This window comes from Hetaerina americana, unplaced genomic scaffold (assembly GCF_022747635.1).
Source record: "Hetaerina americana unplaced genomic scaffold, ioHetAmer1.1.p SCAF_5, whole genome shotgun sequence".
NCBI lineage: Eukaryota > Metazoa > Arthropoda > Insecta > Odonata > Calopterygidae > Hetaerina > Hetaerina americana.
Window position 1 is genome coordinate 20,861,678 of NW_027287095.1, and position 20,834 is coordinate 20,882,511.

Here is a 20,834-nt window from a genome sequence, read left to right on the forward strand (position 1 = left end):
TTATGAGGATTATATTATTAAAAAACATATATTAGGAATGGACTAAATGTAGTTTACAATAATAGTAGCTATTACCACATAAGTTAGTTTACTTAACTGAATTATAGAAAAAATATGCATACATAAATCTTCTGTGATTCTATTATATACTTTGTTAATTATGTTTTATATGATTATTCTAATGCACACTTTATCATCTGTAAACTTAGAATCCTAAGCAATAATATAAACGGGGAAGATCAGCCTCATCTATTTATTATAAAATGAATTACAGAGCTGTCAAGTATCATCTGGCTTTGACATAATTTAATAAATCAATGAGTTATTTGAAATTACATTCAACAAACCCTGTAATTGTAAATATAAATTGAATCACAAACAGTGGACTAAAATCAATGTTTATTACTGGATTCTAAACCAGTCTTTAAGATTCATATACACTTACAACAGGTGTTTTCCAAGCAAAGATTGATTATCTAGGGGATATTTGATACAATAACAAGTAATACATTGTTAAAGAAAGGAATGGGTTAATTTGCACTGCACCAGCTTCTTAACACCACAAAGCCCCCATTAGAAGACAGCTGATTATAGCAGGACCACCTTTCCTCCCAAAAGTAAGATTTCATTTTTGTCCACACCTGTGAGAGTGAGCAACCATCACCATGTGTCTATTAGTAGGGGTGGAAAATACTAATGGCATTAAGTCTATTTCCACAATGAAGACCTTAATGGTGGGGATTATTTTTGGAACTTTAAAATCAATTTTTAAGCTCTTGTTGTTAGGATAATGCAGTTTGCATTGAAAATATGCCGAAAACGTTATTCCTTATCTGTCATTTATAGGATATGACTTAGAAAGTTACACTTATGACTTTTTGGCTTTGCAGATTGGAACTCCACTATAAATTGCAATTAATTTTAGAAATTGGTCCCTATGGGTAAGATTAAGATCAATTGTATGAGAAAATTAGCTGAGTGAAGATATGGAACTCTTTCAAGTAGAAATTTGCTCATATTTTACAAACATAAGTTCAAATATGAGTTTGCAACCAATGATACAGTAAAAATATTGCAAGAAAGTAATTGAAAAAGTTTTTTTTTTAACATTTGGAACTTTATATTTGATACGGACTTAATTCACTCATTTCTTTTTAAGTGAAGCAAAGCTTATTGATTAAGAGCATAAAAAGGCTCTCGCTGAAGAATATGATAACGACAACTCTATTTAAGTCCATGGAATATTTTTATAAAGTACATATTTAAAACAAATATACTCAGCAATATGACTTCCAAGAGGTAAAATTTTCACCATACTTTCAGTTTAATCTTTTGCAAAGAAAAAGAAATATAACCCTATTTGGATATAAAAATAACATACGGCTATTTTTAAAAGTTCACATTTTTTAAAAAACTTGGTTTTAAGTTTTCAGATTTGATGACTTTCAAATTTATAATTGGAAATTAAATGCATGAAATTAATTTGGTAATATTCTACTGATTAAACACTTTGCCTTAAGGAATTTTATTTTCAAATATTGCATCTGGATAATTTTGGCTCATAGAAACAATGAAGGTCTTTTATAAGACCACAAAAATTACAAAGTTGGCAAGAAGTTCTCTCTCTTGTCCACCTCTTCTGGGATTATATCATTCAGAACAAAGAGAAAGAAAATGCATGCATTATTTTGCTCATTATTTGTGCATGCTTTTACGATCACATTATTTCACATGAAAGAACAAATTAATGGGGAATGTTAGACAAATATGTATTATTTATACCAGAATGCAAATATCTGGATTCAGAAATAGTAACATAAAAATGTCAGCTTAGTCTACATTTGATGAAAGTTATGAAATGACACAGAAAAAGAAAATTTTACTCAATATTTCTAAACGTAATGAGATTTCACCATCTTGCAACTTCTTTTCATATGTTTTATTCTTTAATGATTTTAGATTATTCTTTTGCAATTAACTGATTCACTCCTTGGTACATTTGATGAAAGTCGCATTTTACGAGCACAGCATATAATGAGAATCCTGACATCACAAGTGAAGCCCAAGGAATAGTTTATTGCACTAAAATTATGAGCGATCAACAAGTGATCAAAATCTGCTTAAACATGGAAATCATAAAACATAATAATTTTTCCTGATTGGCCAAGCGCACATGTTTTTGACCCTTTCAGACCGCTGTTCATTATTTATGGGTACACGATTGATGACTTGTTTGTTTTCCGTGGGGTTGCATATCAGTTGCTCAGCAGCACCATCTCATCAAAGGTGGATGAATTTGGATTAAAATTATGACCATCAGAATCTGCTCATTTAAATGGGTTTTATCAGAAATAATAAGGAGCTGGAAAAGGTATAAATCACCAGGTATTTCACCAGTTTCAGTGAGCATCTTGATGGACCAAATTTGCAGCCCAAAATTCGGTCTCTTGTGGACCCAAATTGTATAAGAAAAGTGCGTAGTTTAGTTGCCAGAGTCTGGCCCCCAATCCAAAGAAGATATTAAGATAAATAACATCACTAATGGCTAACATTAAGGAGATGAAATAGGATTTCTCAATAAATTATTTCCGCACAAAACAATAGAAAATGTGTTGCTCAGGGGTGGTGGACTTGGGGGAGGATTATAGCAACATCCAAACAAAAACTTTCAGTCAACCGCCATTTACACACACATCTAATTAAAAGAAACTGGCAGAAAAATGGGTGTGACGATTTATTTCAATATTTATGCCTTCAATCTGGTTTAATCATTGTTCAACACTGGTCAGCAGATGGCATTCCAAATGTAGATTTTTCTTAAAGTTTCTTAATTTTCGACAGAATAATAGCAGCGATTAGCATTTTATTTTTAAATGATCTTCATAATCATTTGATCATTTAAGTTATTTGATGAGATTATCTAAGTGTTTTAATCACCTCCATTCACCTTTAGGGAGGAATGCTTGATGTAGTACTAGGCTCTTACTTTAGCAATTAACAATACAATAGCATAAGAACTTTGAAACAAGCAGGCATGAGATGTGTTAACAAAGCACATTAATGCACTTTCAGAAAAAAATTAGAATGCTAATTTAAACACTGAAAAACATTACTATTAAGCATCTTCAAATTAGTGTATTTTGCAGCAGAAATACCAATGGCAGAGGAAATCAAATTTGACAAATGATATCATGACAAACTTAAAATGAGAATTGATGTGAAGTATGGGTGTTAATTTGATACAAGGTTTAATTGAAAGGTGTTAAAAGTGGAGAATGAGTGCATTAAATAAATAAAAACTAAAAAAATACCAAACATTCACTCACAACACAAAAATTTACTCTTTGCATTAGTGTTTCCAAACAATAGAGGGTAATACAAGGTAACTAATACAGAGAAATAGGTCAGCATATTAATAATTCATTTAAAAATAATGTAGAACACACTGGGCATGAAAAAAATAACAACATACCTGCAATGATGCTTTCGACGTCCCAACCAAAACTCATTGTCACAGCCTGTACACCGCTGTACAGCATGGTCAGGAACCCAAAGTGTGGGCCCTACCTCGCGTTCTTCAACTGCTTCCCAAGATACTTCAGATGATGATGCAACTCTGTCACCAATCCCACCACTGCACACTGACTCTGGTAATGAACCCTGAAATGGAGCCGGTTCATCCACTAATCAATTTTTCCTGATTGACGTAAATACTACATTTGGCTTAAAAATGAGTGAAGATAATTTCTTCTTCACTCACTGAAAATAAATATCCCATGAAGTTATTCAACTACACCTGGAAAAATGTTCACATTTAAGCCTCTTGCAATATATTCATATTTTTACAAATGCAGTAGAAGCACCAATCACTTGATTATAACAACAAAACGCTGGAGTGGTGAATTAGTGGATAGAGCATTTGGCTAATGACAGGTGGGACCTGGGTTCAACAAAAAAAGCAAACATTTCAACTTTTCAAAAATGAGTGATTTTCTGAATAATATCTGCCTGTAAGGTAGAAAAACCTCACCACCTAATTGACTACCTTTCACTGACTTTGGTGCTTAGTTTGTGCTAAGCTCTGGCCTCAATTGCCAGATCAGCATTAGGTTGATAGCTATAGAGTGTGAGCAAGAGATTATACCTGTAAATACATTCGAGTGCCCACAATTACAGTTGTGAGGCAAATGCAATGCAATCAAAGGAGTAATTATATTACAGAAAAAGAAACTTATACATAAAATCAATTCATAAAGTAAAGGAAGCATGATGGCCCATAACAATAATTATAAAGAAGAATGCACACAAACATTTGTAAAATAATTACAATTGACATTATTTTACCATATATTTTAATTAAGTTTTATCAAGGGGAAATTATCTGTTAAAACCTTACCGTGTCATCATGCCTTTCGGCTGGCCCATGATTGCAATGATGGCAAACTTGCTGAATGAGAGCTCGCCTTGTGGTCTGTAATTCTCTCTGTAGTGACTCAACTTTGTTCTTTTCCATGAAATGTGAGCGAGGAGAACAAAAAATTAAACAATTAACATTATTTCAATCAAACACAATACACTGAGCAGCAATAATGAAAATGGTAGCGTGAATTTTCAGACACTACTTTCAAGCAGCATATTTCACATTCTTTGTTATTCCAATGACCTCTTTATTATATATATGCCACCTCTGGATCTAGAGAAAGATTTGGTTTATCCCAAAGGCCAGAGACTCAAGGGAGGATGAGTGCCATGGTAACTAATATAGGCTTTGCTAGATCAGTGGTTATCCTGTTCTTGCACCCAGCAGTCAAAAGAACCACAGGAGGAGAACCTTCTGCATAAAAAATGCAACCAACTTAACTCTGCAAGTTGGGATTTGTTTGATTAGGTACTTCTGTGAGCGAGTCTTCTCCTGCACTAAACACAACTATGATAAGAACAATTAGTTTTATGGTGAAGACTGGGTCAATCTATCTCACTTCAAACAGACCATCAGGAAGATTTTGTGCATATTATTTGGATCTTTGTTCAATCTACATTCAAATTACTGAAATCTCAGAAACATTCAGTTAGCTATTCCTAACTCCACTTTGCTGTGGAGACAGGCTCATCAGGTCTTAACACTTAAGATTTGGGAGGCAACTCTGGAAACATTAACTGGGTGAAATATCCTGTATACAATCTTTATTTTTCTTGTCTTCCCACAGTAAAGATGTCACTTGTGGACATTCCATTTTATTTATGGCAAAGTGGAGAGTCAAACTGGAACCTTAAATATGTTTGTGGCAGGAACCTTGCTTTTGCCTAACAACTCCCAGATCCCTCAGAGAGCCTTTATGGGCTTCAATGACAAGTTTATGCTTTCAACTCCAACATTCAATGCTGCAAGATATTTTTATTTTCATTCAGGTTTCTGATAGAACATTCTTTTTAATTTTTTTCCAGTAACTTCACGCGACGTTCTTTCGAGTAACTTCCTCAAATTTTTCCTTACGTAAGACCCTGTGAGGGTCTTACGTAAGGAAAATTCAGCAGAATCAGCCATCAATCTAGAATTTGTACACATTTTGGCTGGTAAATGAAGATGCAATATGTTAAAAAAATGAATAATTCCTATTTTTAAATAAAGCAAAGACTATTGCTTACTGCTTCCTCAAGGTAAGTTTCAGAGACTGGCCCTATTTAGTCCTGGATTGGCACTAAAGCGATGACTAGGTATACACAGAACGAAAGATAGGTGTGGAGCACAACATTGTTTGACACACTCCTAGTAATCTAGGTTATGAATTGCTGGCAAAGATATTATAGGCCTCAGAATTGTTACAAATAGGACTGTGGTGAAGATATGGCAACCAGCCGTCCATGGAGCATGCTATCAAAGGTATTTGGCTAATAGAATTAAGACTACACCACAACTGATGATTTGTTTGCTAAACATACACTTGGTATTCATTAATAAAATATCCTTCCATTGAAAATATTATAATTATGAAGGCAAAGAGTAATCTATGCCCAATGGTATCCAATTTAATGGATTATTTATGTCTGCTACTGTTTTTTAAATTAAGGAGCAAAAAGTGAATAAATTTATTTTGTCCAAGGATTTGTTGTACAAATATAGGACACGTCAAAGAAAATATACAGCTTCAAATTATAGTTGCACATATTCATCAACAGAGTAGAACATATGCTTTAATAGATATTTGCAAAATTTTCTATGGAGACATTTTATTAAGTATTCTTTTACATTTGAGTAACTCCTGCTCACTAAATCTAAATAAATGAGTCAATTTTTGATTCATAAGGTCTAAAACATTTATTTGAAAATTAGAGGTCACAAATATTTAATCTTCAGATTTTCCAATTCCAATACTTCTTAACTTTTCCAGGTTTCTTAGAGCCAGATTTTTCCATCTCTTTCCAGCAAATTTAACTTTGAAGCATCATTAATATTGCTGCATCCACGTATAATTCCCCTAAATAACCCTCAGGATATCTTATGTACTTTCCCAGCATGTATTGTGAATATTTTTTTTTTTAAAGTAAACTACCGGTTAAGGTAGGTTTTTGGACTGACACAACTACCAAACAAATATTTTATTACTCCTAACAAAACACAAAATCAATCATCCTACTCTATATCAGGTCCCTCTTCATCTCTGAGTACTTCCTTCCTCCCTTCATCCCGTCCAACAACCCTATCCTGTTCCTTCCCTTTCCTCTTTTGCCCAACATTCTACCCTCTATCACAGTCTTCAACATCCCACTGCCGGTCAACACCCCCTTCATCCACTTTTCCTGCCTCCATAGGATTGCTCCCAACAAACCCCTCTCTTCGCCCACCATACCAAGTACTTCCTCATTTGTTTTCTTCTCTGTCCATTTCACCTTCTCCATTCTTCTCCACACCCACATTTCAAAAGCCTCCAATCTACGTCTATCCTCCTGCTTCAATGACCACGTTTCCGCTCCGTACATAGCTACGCTCCATATCAAAGTTTTTACGAGTCTTTTCTTAACATCCTTACTCAAAGTCCCTGTCATCAACTCCCTCCTCCTTGTGAAAGCCTCTTTGCCTTGCGCAATTCTTCTCCTTACGTCCCTACTACTTTGACCGTGTTGGGCCAAAACACTACCGAGATACGTAAACTGTTCTACCTGCTCTAGCTTTTGCCCTCCTATTTTAATGTTAAGCTTGGCCTTTTTCTTTCTAGAAAATCGCATAACCTTTGTTTTATTAATATTGATTCTCATCCCATACCTGTCGCACTGAATTTCCAATTCACTAAGCAATGCTTGCAGCCCCTTGGCTGACTGACAAACTAAAGCTTGGTCATCAGCAAACCTAACTGATTTTACGAATTCCCCGCCCACTTTCATTCCTACCTCGAGTTCTTCCCATGCCTCTTTGATCATTTCTTCTGCGTACAGGTTGAACAGCAACGGTGATAATGGGCAACCCTGCCTTACACCCCTTCCTAACACTGCCCATCCTGACTCCCCGTTTCCCACCCTCACCTGAGCAGTCTGAGACATGTACAGGTTGCGGATTAGCCTCCTTTCCCTCCAATCTATTCCTATTTTCTGCAATATACTCATTAGTTTTTCCCAATTTACTCTATCAAACGCTTTTTCGAAATCTACGAAACAGGCAAATACCTCCTGGTTGTGTTCTATATTCCTCTCGATTAATAATCTCATTACTGCAATGGCATCACGCGTACCTCTCCCCTTCCTAAACCCAAACTGATCATCCCCTAAGTAATCATTTGCCCTACTCTCTATCCTTTTGTTTATGATCCTGAGAACAACCTTAGCTGCGTGGGATATCAAACTAATTGTCCTATAGTCCTCACATGACGTGGCCTTTACCTTTTTCGGAATAGGAACTAAAACTGATCTCACAAAGTCTTCCGGCCAGATTCCCTCCTCATAAATACTACGGATCAGCCCATATAGCCTCTTCCTCCCACATTTTCCCAAGCATTTCAAAAGTTCCACGGGAATGTTATCTACCCCCACGGCCTTATTTAGTTTCATCTCCCTTAATGCCCTTTCTATCTCATTGTCTAGTATGCCTGGACCTAAGCTATCTTCCTCTACGTCATGTTCCTTTTCAATGTCTAACTTTGTTGGTCTAAGCTCTTTACTATACAGGTCTTCTACATATTCCTTCCATCTCTCTTGGATCTTTCCTGCGTCAACTATTACCTTACCGGCCTTATCTCTAACTGCTATCGTTGATCTCCCTTTCTTACTTCCCGATAAAGATTTAACTATGCTGTAAAGCGCACCGATTTCCCCCTTCCTCTGCAGACTTTCCATATTCTCGCACTGCGTCTTCCACCATGCTTCCTTTGCTTTATTTGTTGCCCTCCTCAATTTATTGTTCAATTCTTTGTACTTCATTTTGCCTAATTCTGTATTTATATTCTTCCATTTTCGCCGCTCATCCATTTTTGTAATCATCTCATCTGTGATCCATGGTTTACGAGTCCTTTTAGCGTTAACGGTTCCAATAGTGTCTTTTGCCGCTTTAGACAACCCTTTTTTGATACATTCCCATTTTTCTTCAATAGTACTTAGCTCTTTACCGTCCTCCATGATTTTCTCTACCGCCTGTTTGTATTCCTTTCTTTTCAACCCATTTAATGCTTCTACATTCCATTTTTTAACTCGCCGCCCCTGCCTTATCTTTTTAAAACGTACGCTACATTTCATAACAACTAAATTGTGGTCTGAGTCCGCATCCGCTCCCGGGAAGCTGTGGGAATTTATCACACTGTTCCTAAACCTGTGTCTAACCAGGATATAATCTAGCTGATATCTTCCCGAGTCACCTGGCATTTTCCATGTATACCTGCGTCTTTTGTGGTGTCTGAACCAAGTGTTGGTGATAACTAACCCCTGTCTCCTGCAGAACTCAACTGCTTTCTCCCCGCGGTCATTCCTCGTGCCTAAACCGTAGTCCCCCACCTCATCACCATCTCTTCCTTCGCCTACTGTCGCATTCCAATCCCCCATCACTATCAAATGTTTCCCTGCAGGAACACATGCAATCATGTCCTCTAACTGATCGTATATCCTATCGACCTCTTCTTCCTTATGGTTGCTCGGTGGCATGTATACCTGGATAATAACTAAGTTCGTCGGTTCTGCTTTTATCTCCACTAGTAGTATTCTATCCGTTACCTGCTCTATGTTGACTACGCTTCTTCCTACCTCTTCATTTAATACTATGGCGACCCCTCGTTGGCTCTCGTCCCCACCGCTGTATATTATTCTATACTTATCACTCCAGTAATCCCCGCTATCTTTCCATCTCACCTCGCATAGACCTAAAATATCTATATTTCCCCTTTCCATCTCTCGCTTAACATTCTCCAATTTCCCCGTCCTCATCATTGTCCTAACATTCCACGTTCCTATTCTAACTAATTTGGTCTTCTTCTCCTGCGTCTTCTGTCCTGCTGCTGCTGGTTTTCCCTTGCAAGGGTTTCGTGGGATGACGACCGCGGAAGCCTTGCCTCCCCCGCTGCCGGGCACGACACACGGCCGATTGGGCCGAGCCCCGTGGTTGCCAGGACTCAAAATATCTCTATTGTCCATCACATTGTTCTTGGGAATGATAATTGAGGTGGTTTCCCGTTGCCTTCCTCAATAGTGTTTTTAACGTGACACCATCACTTACTGGCCGCCCCACTGGGGTCAGACGCCATTGCAGCCGCCTCACTGAGGAACAGACGCTGCGTGGACTACCTTTCGTCTGGCTCCTAACCTTCGACCTATCTGGCATGGGAGACCCTACCAGGAGCAATTTTTATTACTCCCGCCAGTACAGCTCTAGGGGTCATCGGAACGCACAAGCCCTTCCACCACGTCAAGGTTGTAGTCCGGGGAGGGATTGTGAATATACAGCAGTTAATTTGAACAATTTTTTAACATTATTTTGCTAACAAACATTTTATAACTACTTTAAGAAATAAGTAATATACACCCTTTTCAGCTTCACAAGTGACAAAAAGTAAATTATGGAAATTTAGAAAATTTATAAAATATGAAATGAAAACTATTTCAGTTCTAAGCTTTTGCAACAAAATATTAATTAACGGTTTAATCTTTGGCTAAACAAGACAGAAACACAAATTAAAAAATATGAATATTCCTTCAGGGCCCTCCTGAGCCTCATGGAACTTGCCCAAGTTGTCCTTCACAATTTTTGTGTTCATTAATATTTTTTTGAAAGAGTCATTCTTACAAAATACAAAAATATAATAATTTAAAGGCACTCTTCACATATTCCAAATTCTAACAAATAATATAACTCTTTTATTTACAATGATAGTTATCACAGTGAAGCAGCTCCAATAAGCAATTCTTGTTTACACATTATGTCTGCAAGAATCTAAGTTTGTGTTCTGTCAGACTTCTGTGAGATGGACTAAAAATCAAATGAAAAATTACTGACTCAACCTTGTTTAATAAAATATTGGAAATGTTTTGCACTGCATTCTATTGAAGATGATAAAGGCATATAACCTAGGGCAATTTTTGCCAGCAAATTCATTTAATGTCATGTATTCCACACCTCCCAGTTATTTCAAACTAAATAAAAATCCCAAACTTCTCCAGATTTTCCAGACGGTAGGAAACATTTAAAACAGTATTACAGTATATGAAATGAAGAGTCATCATACCTAATGTTATCTCATTCTGTCAATTTACTTAGGTTTCCATTATATTAAAAGAGAAAATATTAGTATAATATTACATGATATCTACCAAGTATAATGTGAGTGAGTGAGAAGATTGGGTTCTACATTTAAACTTAAATGTTAGCCAAAATATCATTGACTTTTTACTTACTAAAGTTGTTGAATATAACTCATAATAACAAATTTCAGTAATTTTGCACACTCATTACATATTTTTTGTTCACTTGACATTTTAATTACAACATATACACAAAACATTAGAATATCAATAAGAATGATTTGTTTCAATGTGACTTGGATGATTAATGAAATTTCTTCTGACTGCATGAATATAGGGCACATTTGGAAATCAAATGCACCACTAACATTCTTGAATCAAGGGAGAAGGGATCTGATGCCACTGATGAAGGAAAGAATGTTGAATGAAAGTAGGAAGTGGTTTGATTGTGTTCACGAGTAGGAAGAAATGATGGACTACAGGTTTGTAAATTAATTTTGAAAAACTCCTCAATCATAGTTTTAGACATTTCTCAACCCTAAAATGCCTCTTTTACTGTAAAAGACATCCAATTACACAACTGCTGAGTCTGATGAAAGTGTAAGGTGTGCTGGAGGAGTTAATTTAGGTGTAACTAAAGCTATTGAAGCAATAGCCACAAGCAAGATTATGCAATTCGATTCTCACAGTGCACAAGTAAAAGCAAATGTGCATTAATTACTAGTACAAGCTCTAAAATGTGTCAGGTGGATCATGGAATTTGCAAAATAATATTTATTTGACATAATTTTATAACATTTGATTCATTGTTATCAGTGAATGGAGAATAAAGGCAAAGAATTTTCAAGAGAAAAATCATAAGCATCAGCATGGAAGAAAACCTGGGTCCTTCAATTTCCATTAAGTTTTTTAGCCAGTCTAATCACAGATGCAACCTTTTCTGCTGTGATTTTTTTAGGGCTTAATTTTGAAAAGATGTTCTCATTTATTACCATATATAAAATTGCCAGAAGTAATTGTAGTTTTGCACACAGCACCACTGTCAATGAGTTTGAAGCCAACATTAACCGTATTTGTTTGCTCTAGACAAATTTAAAGAAACTGTTGAAAATGTCCAACAGTAATTTTAGCGCCGCCCCCTGCTAATGCGCACACAAAGGCAAAACATTTTAACAATGGAGACCAACTGTACTCAAAGGGAATGCAGGGTGCACAGCAATAACTCCAGAAGATGGAATTCCAGAAAATTTCTTAGCTTTCCCCAGATTTTTTTTAAGATCTCCAGATTCCAACAAGTAGCTACCCAAAATGCCATAATGTCTCTCATCCCCAATGGATGTTCTTTTGTGCTAGCTTGCATACATCTCCCTGATTGTGAGGATGCTAATGGATCATGACTAAGGCTGAATTGACCCCTGATTCAAACTTTAACTTGAAGACAAAATTTAATTATGGGAGTGGTACTATTCGAAATATAAATCTCATGATTTGAAGGATTCGGCATTTGAATCTGATTATTTGAGGGGTAATTATCAATTATTGTCTAGTTATTCAAAATTTTAAAAAGATTAATACCTGCTTAACCATAATACCATGGTGAAATTATGTGAGTACATTTTTCAATTTTAGATTGAATTTCGGCCTGCATTTAATAAAATGGATGGTGGAATGGTCCAAAACCATAAAAGTATACTATGTGAAATTAGCTATAAATGAATACAATAAAATGCCAATGATAAGGATGGTCCAGTAATGAGAAGATTTGGATAAACCCATAAATTTATTTTTGATTAATTTTTTGGAAAAGGGTTTCAGTTGGCAAGACTGTTGAATTGTCTGTAATATTTAATTGTAGGTCTTATTCAAGGTATACGCTATGCTGTATGTATTTTTAATGCTCGTACATCTCAAAATGGTTACTTTTAGCCAGTTATACTTGTATGAATCGAGGGGGAGACACACACACCAGAGAAATGAGTTCAAATGATCCAAGTGTGATTTACACACCTGTGAGGATAACAGTAGACATATTCCCTACTGTACTTCAATATAAACCTAATTAATGTCAACATTTCATTCATAAATTGCATCAATATACATGGTTTCACCTGCAGTCTTTTTTTACGCGGACAATTTTTTCTGATGCCCACATTTTTGATTACTGATCAGTTCCATAATGATAAAGTATGATGCTATATGAAATATAATAGTGGAATCAACCACTGCTCCATACCACAGGTATAAAGATTTTAGAAATCAATGGAAAGACTAACAAACAGCTCCCTACCTATTTTTAACTTCAATGAAGACAAAAATTTATACTGGTGAAAAAATCTTAAAGGGTATCCTTTAAGAAAAAATCTTAAAGAATATATAGGGATAAATAAAGAAGAAAACAAAAAGGATATCAAATGCAGATATTTAATTATGTAACCGGTCATAAATATATGCATTCCTCTTTTTAAGTTAAGAAAATTAAAAACCAGTAATAGACGAGTATAATTCAAGTGAGTTTTTTAAAATTCCTGGATTGGTCATGAATTACTGGTTTCTCATATGGAAAAGGTACTGTCTCATTGTGGCATTTCATTATTTTCCCGACACTGCAAATCCCAGGATAACAAATTTCACTTTTCAGAAAACATCCCTGTCATTGAGCAATTAAATTTATCGAGCATCTATTGTAGTAGATACCCTTTCATAATGCCAATTATGAAATTAAGGTAAAAATAATAATTCAACTGACCGTAAACTCCATGAAGATCTGCCGTAGTCTACCTTGGAGGTCACTTCGAACTGGTGCCAAACCATCCAAATCCAACTCTGGCGATTCATAGAGGTCACCTTCTGGGGGAACAACGGCTTCCACTGTTCCCCCATCTTCATCAGGGGTGGCAGGATATCCTGAACTAGGGGTTCTTGAATAAAAGGGTGGAGTGGAATAACGAGATGTTGAACCACTGGCCACTAGAGTTGGGGCTGTGTGGGGCAACGGGGAGGTCCTTTCACAGTTTCCTAGTCTCATCTCAGCTGTTACAGGCTGTCTACGCCTACTGGCACAGGCTCGACAAGGCATTGCTGCCTCTGTACTCCACATCACTCTATGATCTTCTACTGGTGGAGGCGGTGGAGGTGGTGGTGGTGCTTCTGTGGAGGCTTCTGCAATGGCTCCATCAGCAGCCACAAGTGTGTCTGTCGAGCCTTCGACTGAAAGGCATGGGGGAGGCTCCGGAGGCACTGGGTGAGGGTCAGTACACCCAGGAGCCACTGGAACTTCCCCATTTTCCACTACTTTACTCTCGAATGCCTTGATATCATCTGATATTATGACATTCTCTTCCATTGTTTTGACGATGAGCGACGGGATATCGTCCATACATAAGGCTTTGGGTTCTTCCTCCCTCCCTTCTGCATCACAGTCTACTGATTCAAGAGTTTCTTCTTCACCATTTACCAGGGAGTTGTATTTCCTGAAAAATGACAAGTAGAATATGAATTACAAAATATAATATTAATTGATTAAATTTACTGAAAGGGAAAATTTAAATAAAACCGAGTGATAAATGATTCATGTACCTCATTATTAATATTTCACATAATTTATGGAGACAAATGATCAACACTTAGCTTCATAGATGGAGCTGAAAGGAAGACACTCATTGAAAACTTTGGCCTATCATACTTCAATGAAAATGGTGAATTGAATAGGTTGCAACCACTAAATTCTTAATGATATAGAGCTTTTCAATAATTAAATCTCATTTTTCAAAACCAAAAGCTTTCTTTTAGGTACATCAAAGGAAATTACTCTATTATTCTTCATGATAGCTATTAAAAATAGTATACTTTGAAAGAATGGGTGGAAGAATGAGTGAAAACAGGATTTACAAATAATGTTAACTTTTTCTTCTTCAGTGAACTAAGTTTCTGGTAATAATATTAATTCAATGTGTCTGGTTATTCTGTCAGATCCAAGATTGTTTGTGATTAAAAAAAATGCTATGACTTACAAATAATGGAATTGAAGCCATATAAGTTAGCATTGGTACCATGGATAAAACTGACAGAAACTGTTACCAAATCACTTTGTTCAATTTAGAGGAAAGTAAAATATGAACTCATCACTGAAATAAAGCAATCAAATTGCAGCAGAAACTGTACATGATACAGTATCAGTTTGTTTGCAAGCGTATGATACAGTATCAGTCTGTCTTCCTGTGTATGACACAGCACCAGTCTGTCTTCCTGTATATGATACAGTACCAGTCTGTTTTCCTGTACATGATACAGTATCAGTCTGTTGGAAGGTACATGATATAGCCTGCTTCCTGGTATATCGTATGGTAGCAGTTTGCTTGCTTTTACATCATATAGTATTAATCTCTTTTCCTGAATATGATACAGTATCAGTTTGTCTGCTTTCAGATGCACACATTCACTTCACTTTGAATTCTACTATGTGAATTTTCACTATCGCACCTTAAGAATTTTAACCCCAACACTAATTTCTCATTAATAAATGCCAAAACCTTAAAACTTTTAAGTCCAGTTTTTCCTTTTATTTTTGGGGCTCAAACTTTTATAATTGGAAGTTAATTAATACTTAATTAAAAACGAAGTCGTTACGTCGTCGTTCGTCGTTTGTGTTATTAATTGAAAACGAAGTCGTATCAGTCTTTCCACAAAGGAATATATTTCTTATCTATTTATCAACGGTGTAGTCATATAGTGGGTAGAGAGACTCACTAGAGGGCCTTCATTTCATTCACATTTGATGAGTGACACATCAGCTTCACCCAAGCTGGGCAACTTTTTGGGCATCATATCTTCCTGAGAAACTATAAGGAAAAGAAATGGCAATTCTAGCCTGATGCTTACACTTCACATGCCATGTAGCACTTAGAATGGGGTGATCTGTACCAGCTCACCCCATTCTAAGTGCTACATGGCATGTGAAGTGCAAGCATTATCAAATTATCTCAATTATCAAAACGACCTTCAATTTGATTACTATGGTTTTGGTATTTATTTATCACATTTAGCCTTTGCACCTAGTTCCTAGGGACTTCTATGCTATATTCTGAAAAGCCAATGAATTGCAAGAGCTCACATATGTGGAAAACATCTCTACAGGTTTTTGATACTAATGAAAAAGTCAAAACATAAATTAAAATATCACAACACAGACTTAAGTGAACGAAATGGTAAAAACTCTCGGATGTATTCTGAGGATGCCAGTCAGATGAAAAAAAAGTATTCATATTAGTTCAGGCAGGCCAGCAATTAAATAGCTTCTGATTTCGTGTCTTCATGGATAAATATTCCTTTTTCAAATTATTTAGCTACAATTTTTACTACCATGCACCACCTGATGTAATCCAAATAATACCATTATCAGCAGTAGTCTAACAGATTATAGTCTGTTATTGTAAGACCCTGGCACTACACAACTGTATTCCTATGCCCTAAGTAACATGACACAAAATATCCTTACACCCTAAACTACCTAACACAATAACTCGATTCTTTAGTTCTGCACACTTTTGAAATCCCATAATTCCATTCAATATGCCTATTCTTTTTCTTGCTCTGTCTTGCCATTGCAGAAATCTCATCTCTGTCACTATCTTCAGCATCCACTCTCTTCTTTGAATTTCGTCCAACTACTATCTTTCTTTCCCTACAACGCCTAGAATGACACTGCTAAATTTAGATACAGAAATATTGCATCATTTACTCCTGTAGCAGAGACATGTTTATGTAGATATTGAATCAATAAAAAGTTTTAAAAATTTGATGCCTGTATACAATTCCTGAATCCAGTAAAAGATTGCTCCACTTGCTCTTTTGGAGTTATAGACTTCTGAGAATTTAGATGAATGTTAGCATCCCATGACACTTTTTTACATTTCTAATTTTCAGCATGCTGAAAATAAAAATGCATAAATGACTATCGATATAGCCCAATCGACTTTTAGGACTTACTGTTAAACAAATGAATGGTGCAAAATTTAAAATGCTTCCACAAATCGCTTAATATGTTATAACTACTTGAAAATACAAAATCATATCAGTAAGAACCCAGTGTTTGTGAAAAACTTCTTTCTATTTGTACTGTAGTATTCTCAATCAGAATTAAGTTCCTCATGATTACGACTCAGTTGTAGGCAGTGGTAAGTAGGCCATTGTTTTGTAGTGGTACACTTGTTAGCCTGTATACCTACATGGATGTTCTTCAATATATACAGATATGACACAAATCTTTACTTTTCTGTAGAATACATTACACATTGAAAGCTTCGAAATTTCAAAAACCACTACATTAGCCATTCATATAAAATTTAAATTATAAATACATCGGGCATTTTTTCAGGTTAATTAACATTAATTCTCCTAAATTTCCAGGTTTTATTGTGTAAGTTTAACTTTTAGGTGCATGAGCCCAAATTTTTCTAGTATTTTCACAACAGTTTCCAATTCCTGGTTTTCAAGGATTCTAAGATGGCCTGCCACCCATCATTATCAGTACAAACTCTTTATATTCCTCCAAAGGAAGACTCCACCAAAATATATCTTTTGCAATGTGCACTAATATTCCAATTTCTATTGTTTTTGTAACAGTCAATTTTACATTTTGTCAGTTACAAGGCTTGGGTACATCATCATCTCTTCAGAGTAATCACCAGGTTTAAAGGTTGGTGCAGTTAATCATTAATCTGATGATACTACAAAGTGCCATAATCAGATTTTTACCTAATTATCCAAACATGTGGCTTACAACACAAGTAAAATGCCACTATCTCAATATAAATGGCATCATAGAAACAATAATGAACAAAAACAGTTACAGAAACAAATTTAAAATAAAAATAAGGCTCATTATACTTTTAAGTCATTAACTCAATTTTAATAAAAAATTTATGCGGAAGACTCGCATGGGGCCAGCAAAATGATAGCTTCGGCATGAGGTATTCAATGAACAACAAAAAAGGTAAAATTATTAATATACATAATGAAATATGTGATAACAATTAATTCCAGGAAAAAATGATGAATTCAAATTGATAATTGAGGGCCTAGGTATGTATAAGGTTAAATACCACATCAACTCAAGACAACTTACCCCCCATCTAGTATACTCGGGTCACTACATCTTCTCTGCTGCTGTGGAGGCTGTGTTTGTGTTTCTACTCCAGCAATAAGGTCATCATAGGATCGTGTCTTGGGAAGGTTGCCAGACCCCTCCACCACCACAGGATCAACATCAGTCTCTTCCAAGGCTCCTCTGACTCCCATCAAAATGGGAGCAGAAGTGCCAGGTGCAGGGGGCCCAACGTGAGCCGGCCTATTTATCTCTCCTGAGGGGCCTCTTGCTACATCTCGACCCATTAAAGAACTACTCGAGCCTATTCCTCCTCCAAGGTATACCTCTGACCATAAGATAAGATCTCTAACATTACAGGAAGGCCAAAGCACCTGAATTTTAAGAAATTAATAATTATTCTCATATCCCAAAAAATATTTACAATTAAATTACTCTGAATAAAGAAACCCTTAATAAACAAGGAACTAATTTTGGAGAAGTGTCCAAGAAGCATTATGTAAAGCCAGCAACAATATGAGAAAGCAAAAATAGTGACTCCATAACAATTACCTGCTCACGCGGGACATACAGGTAGTTTCTGAAGTGCTGTTGCCTTCCACCACCAGTTTTCAGAAACTGCCAAACAGAAAATGTTCTCTCCCACACTCTGTCATTAGAGCGCTCTTGAGCAGAGTTACAGAGGAAAGTGCCAAACAAACAGGAATATGTATGCTGGGCTAATTTTACCTGTAAGATTTGTAGTAAGAGAGAGACATTAGTTGCATAACATACGGTGATTTTGAATATACAGCAATAAGGGCAAACATGGCACAACTTGATAACAAAATACATAAAAGCAACTGCAAACAGTAATTGAAGCAACAGGTTTAAATTAAATTTATACTTAGATAAGTAATCAGATACTCATTCAAGTGATGAACACACATAATGCAATAGGCATTGTCAACATTTACCATATAACTGCTATGGGCTATTTTTGGTCCTTTTACCTTAAACATTATTTATTGAACTCATATTGAAAACATTGATACCCAAGAGACATTCAAAAAATGAACTTTGCAACCACATTATGAAAAAACTACACATTATATTGTCAATCTTGAACTGCTAATGCATCACAGTGCTTGGCTTACCAGATAAGACTGACTAAATTCAAAACTGCATGGAAACTGGTAATGCAGCTGATGAACGCAATCAAGCCACTGCAAGAACACAGGACAACGTTCATTCGGATCATCTGAGCCAACAGAATGACCACAACGATCGGCAAACTTGTGCCCAAAGTCCAACCATTCTCGCTCACACAACACTTGGAAACCCTGAGGAAAAGAAAGATTTATAAAGTAATACATCAAGTGCTAATCATACATACATGAATAACAATAATGAGTCCTTATCACTGAATTCAATCACCTAAAAGAGCATTTAGCACATGGGAATGTGGGCATGAAAAAAAAATAAAATATCCTAAATTAACATGAATGGCGTCATATTTTACAAAAGCATGAATGAATATTTCTGACTTGCAAATTTCATATTGATACAGGTCACTGATGAGTGGCAGTAAGAGTTGAGAAAAATGCCACTTGGGGAGACCTAGGAATGTGATAGATAGTTGAATACTTATGGCATAGTTGGAAATAGTGAGAAATACTAGAAAACTGATATCAGCTTTATCATAATGATAGGGCTGGATGGTTAACTGGTGCTCCCTCCTGACCTCTACCTATAAATCTGTATTTCACAATCTCAGACTAGTGAAAGAATAATGATGAATCAAGTTCAAATGTTCAACTTGAAGTGAACATTTACTATTAAAGTTATACTTAGTAAAAAAAATGAGAAAAAATAAGTAGTAATTTGAAAACCTTATGAAAATATCAACCAGTAGGGACAACTTGTGTTCAAACATATTACTTATGGTTTTATAGAGCAGAGTTTAATATATTTTAAGCATAATTTTAAAAATGACCCCGAAGAAAAATTCATTAGAAGAAAGCCATAAGAGAATAAAAATAAAAAAAGAAATGAAAAGTAAAATCATTGAAAATTGGGAACAAGTTGTGAGCGCGGCTGATCTAGTACACAGCGAATCAATCATCAGTTGAGATTAACGATTGGACTTTTCTTCAAGAACATGAACAAGACTAAGGAGATAGATCCTTCAAAGAGAGTGACAAGAGTATCTACGCAACAGTCGCGTATTCCAAATGCAGGCTAAATGTGATGGGTAGGCAACAGGAAACTTTTGTATCATTTCATGCATACGTGGTGTTGCCCTAGTAAGGCAGTGGCGATGCGTGTCTTAAAGTTATTTAATAATCATACTGAGTCGCATTTTTAACAAATTTTGACGAGTAGGCAAAAAAAAATGTTTGCAGTACATATCATAAATAATTAACAATTTATGCCAATTCATTTTTGCTTTTACACATCGAGTTCACATTCCTGGTTGCTTCATTCCATGATAAATGAAATTGTGAAAGTGATCCATGATCCTTAAAAATGTACGCATAATTTTCTTTGAATAAACCTTAAACATAACTTATTTATTTCAGCATGGCATGCATTAACGCATTTTACATTACATTATCTGCAAAAATTTATTTCACTAAACGAGTGTTTTGCATAACGAGAAAGATTGCGGAACAGATCATGCTCCTATTATGACGTTCCAATGCACTTAAATAAAATGGTATATTTTTGTAGACCAAAACCTGAGCCATAGGGACATAGTGACAAGATCAAAAATGTGAAATGATTCATTTTATTACACCTTACACACAAACTCCTCCTCGAACATAAAAAATTCCTGTGCCTCACACACTAAGGTATAAAAAGATAAGGTTATCTCACTGGCCACTAAAAAGAATGCATTTTCTGTCTTATCCACTGAAGTTATCTTTACATTGCCATAAGAAAAAACTGTATAGGTTATAGTGAGTTACATATGGTGAGTTATTTTTTTAGCTATTTATGGATACACATCATTTTGAAATTTCAGTGAATATGCATA

General features: G+C 35.6%; 1 protein-coding gene across 2 annotated transcripts in view; it reads right to left on the reverse strand.

The window, feature by feature from the left end:
- LOC139694435 (phosphatidylinositol-3,5-bisphosphate 3-phosphatase MTMR4) overlaps positions 1 to 20,834 on the reverse strand; it is a 34,947-nt gene that overhangs the window by 4,073 nt on the left and 10,040 nt on the right. The window contains exons 8-14 of one of the 2 annotated variants that reach the window (XM_071593012.1): positions 18,952 to 19,137; positions 18,368 to 18,544; positions 17,837 to 18,189; positions 13,460 to 14,183; positions 4,397 to 4,504; positions 3,473 to 3,660; positions 349 to 641 (exon numbers count right to left, since the gene is read on the reverse strand). In XM_071593012.1, the coding sequence (XP_071449113.1) occupies positions 626 to 641; positions 3,473 to 3,660; positions 4,397 to 4,504; positions 13,460 to 14,183; positions 17,837 to 18,189; positions 18,368 to 18,544; positions 18,952 to 19,137 (1,752 nt within the window). In that variant the 3' untranslated portion in view covers positions 349 to 625. Of the gene's footprint in view, positions 1 to 348; positions 642 to 3,472; positions 3,661 to 4,396; positions 4,505 to 13,459; positions 14,184 to 17,836; positions 18,190 to 18,367; positions 18,545 to 18,951; positions 19,138 to 20,834 lie in introns of those variants that run through there. The other variant, XM_071593011.1, reaches the window with a different exon arrangement.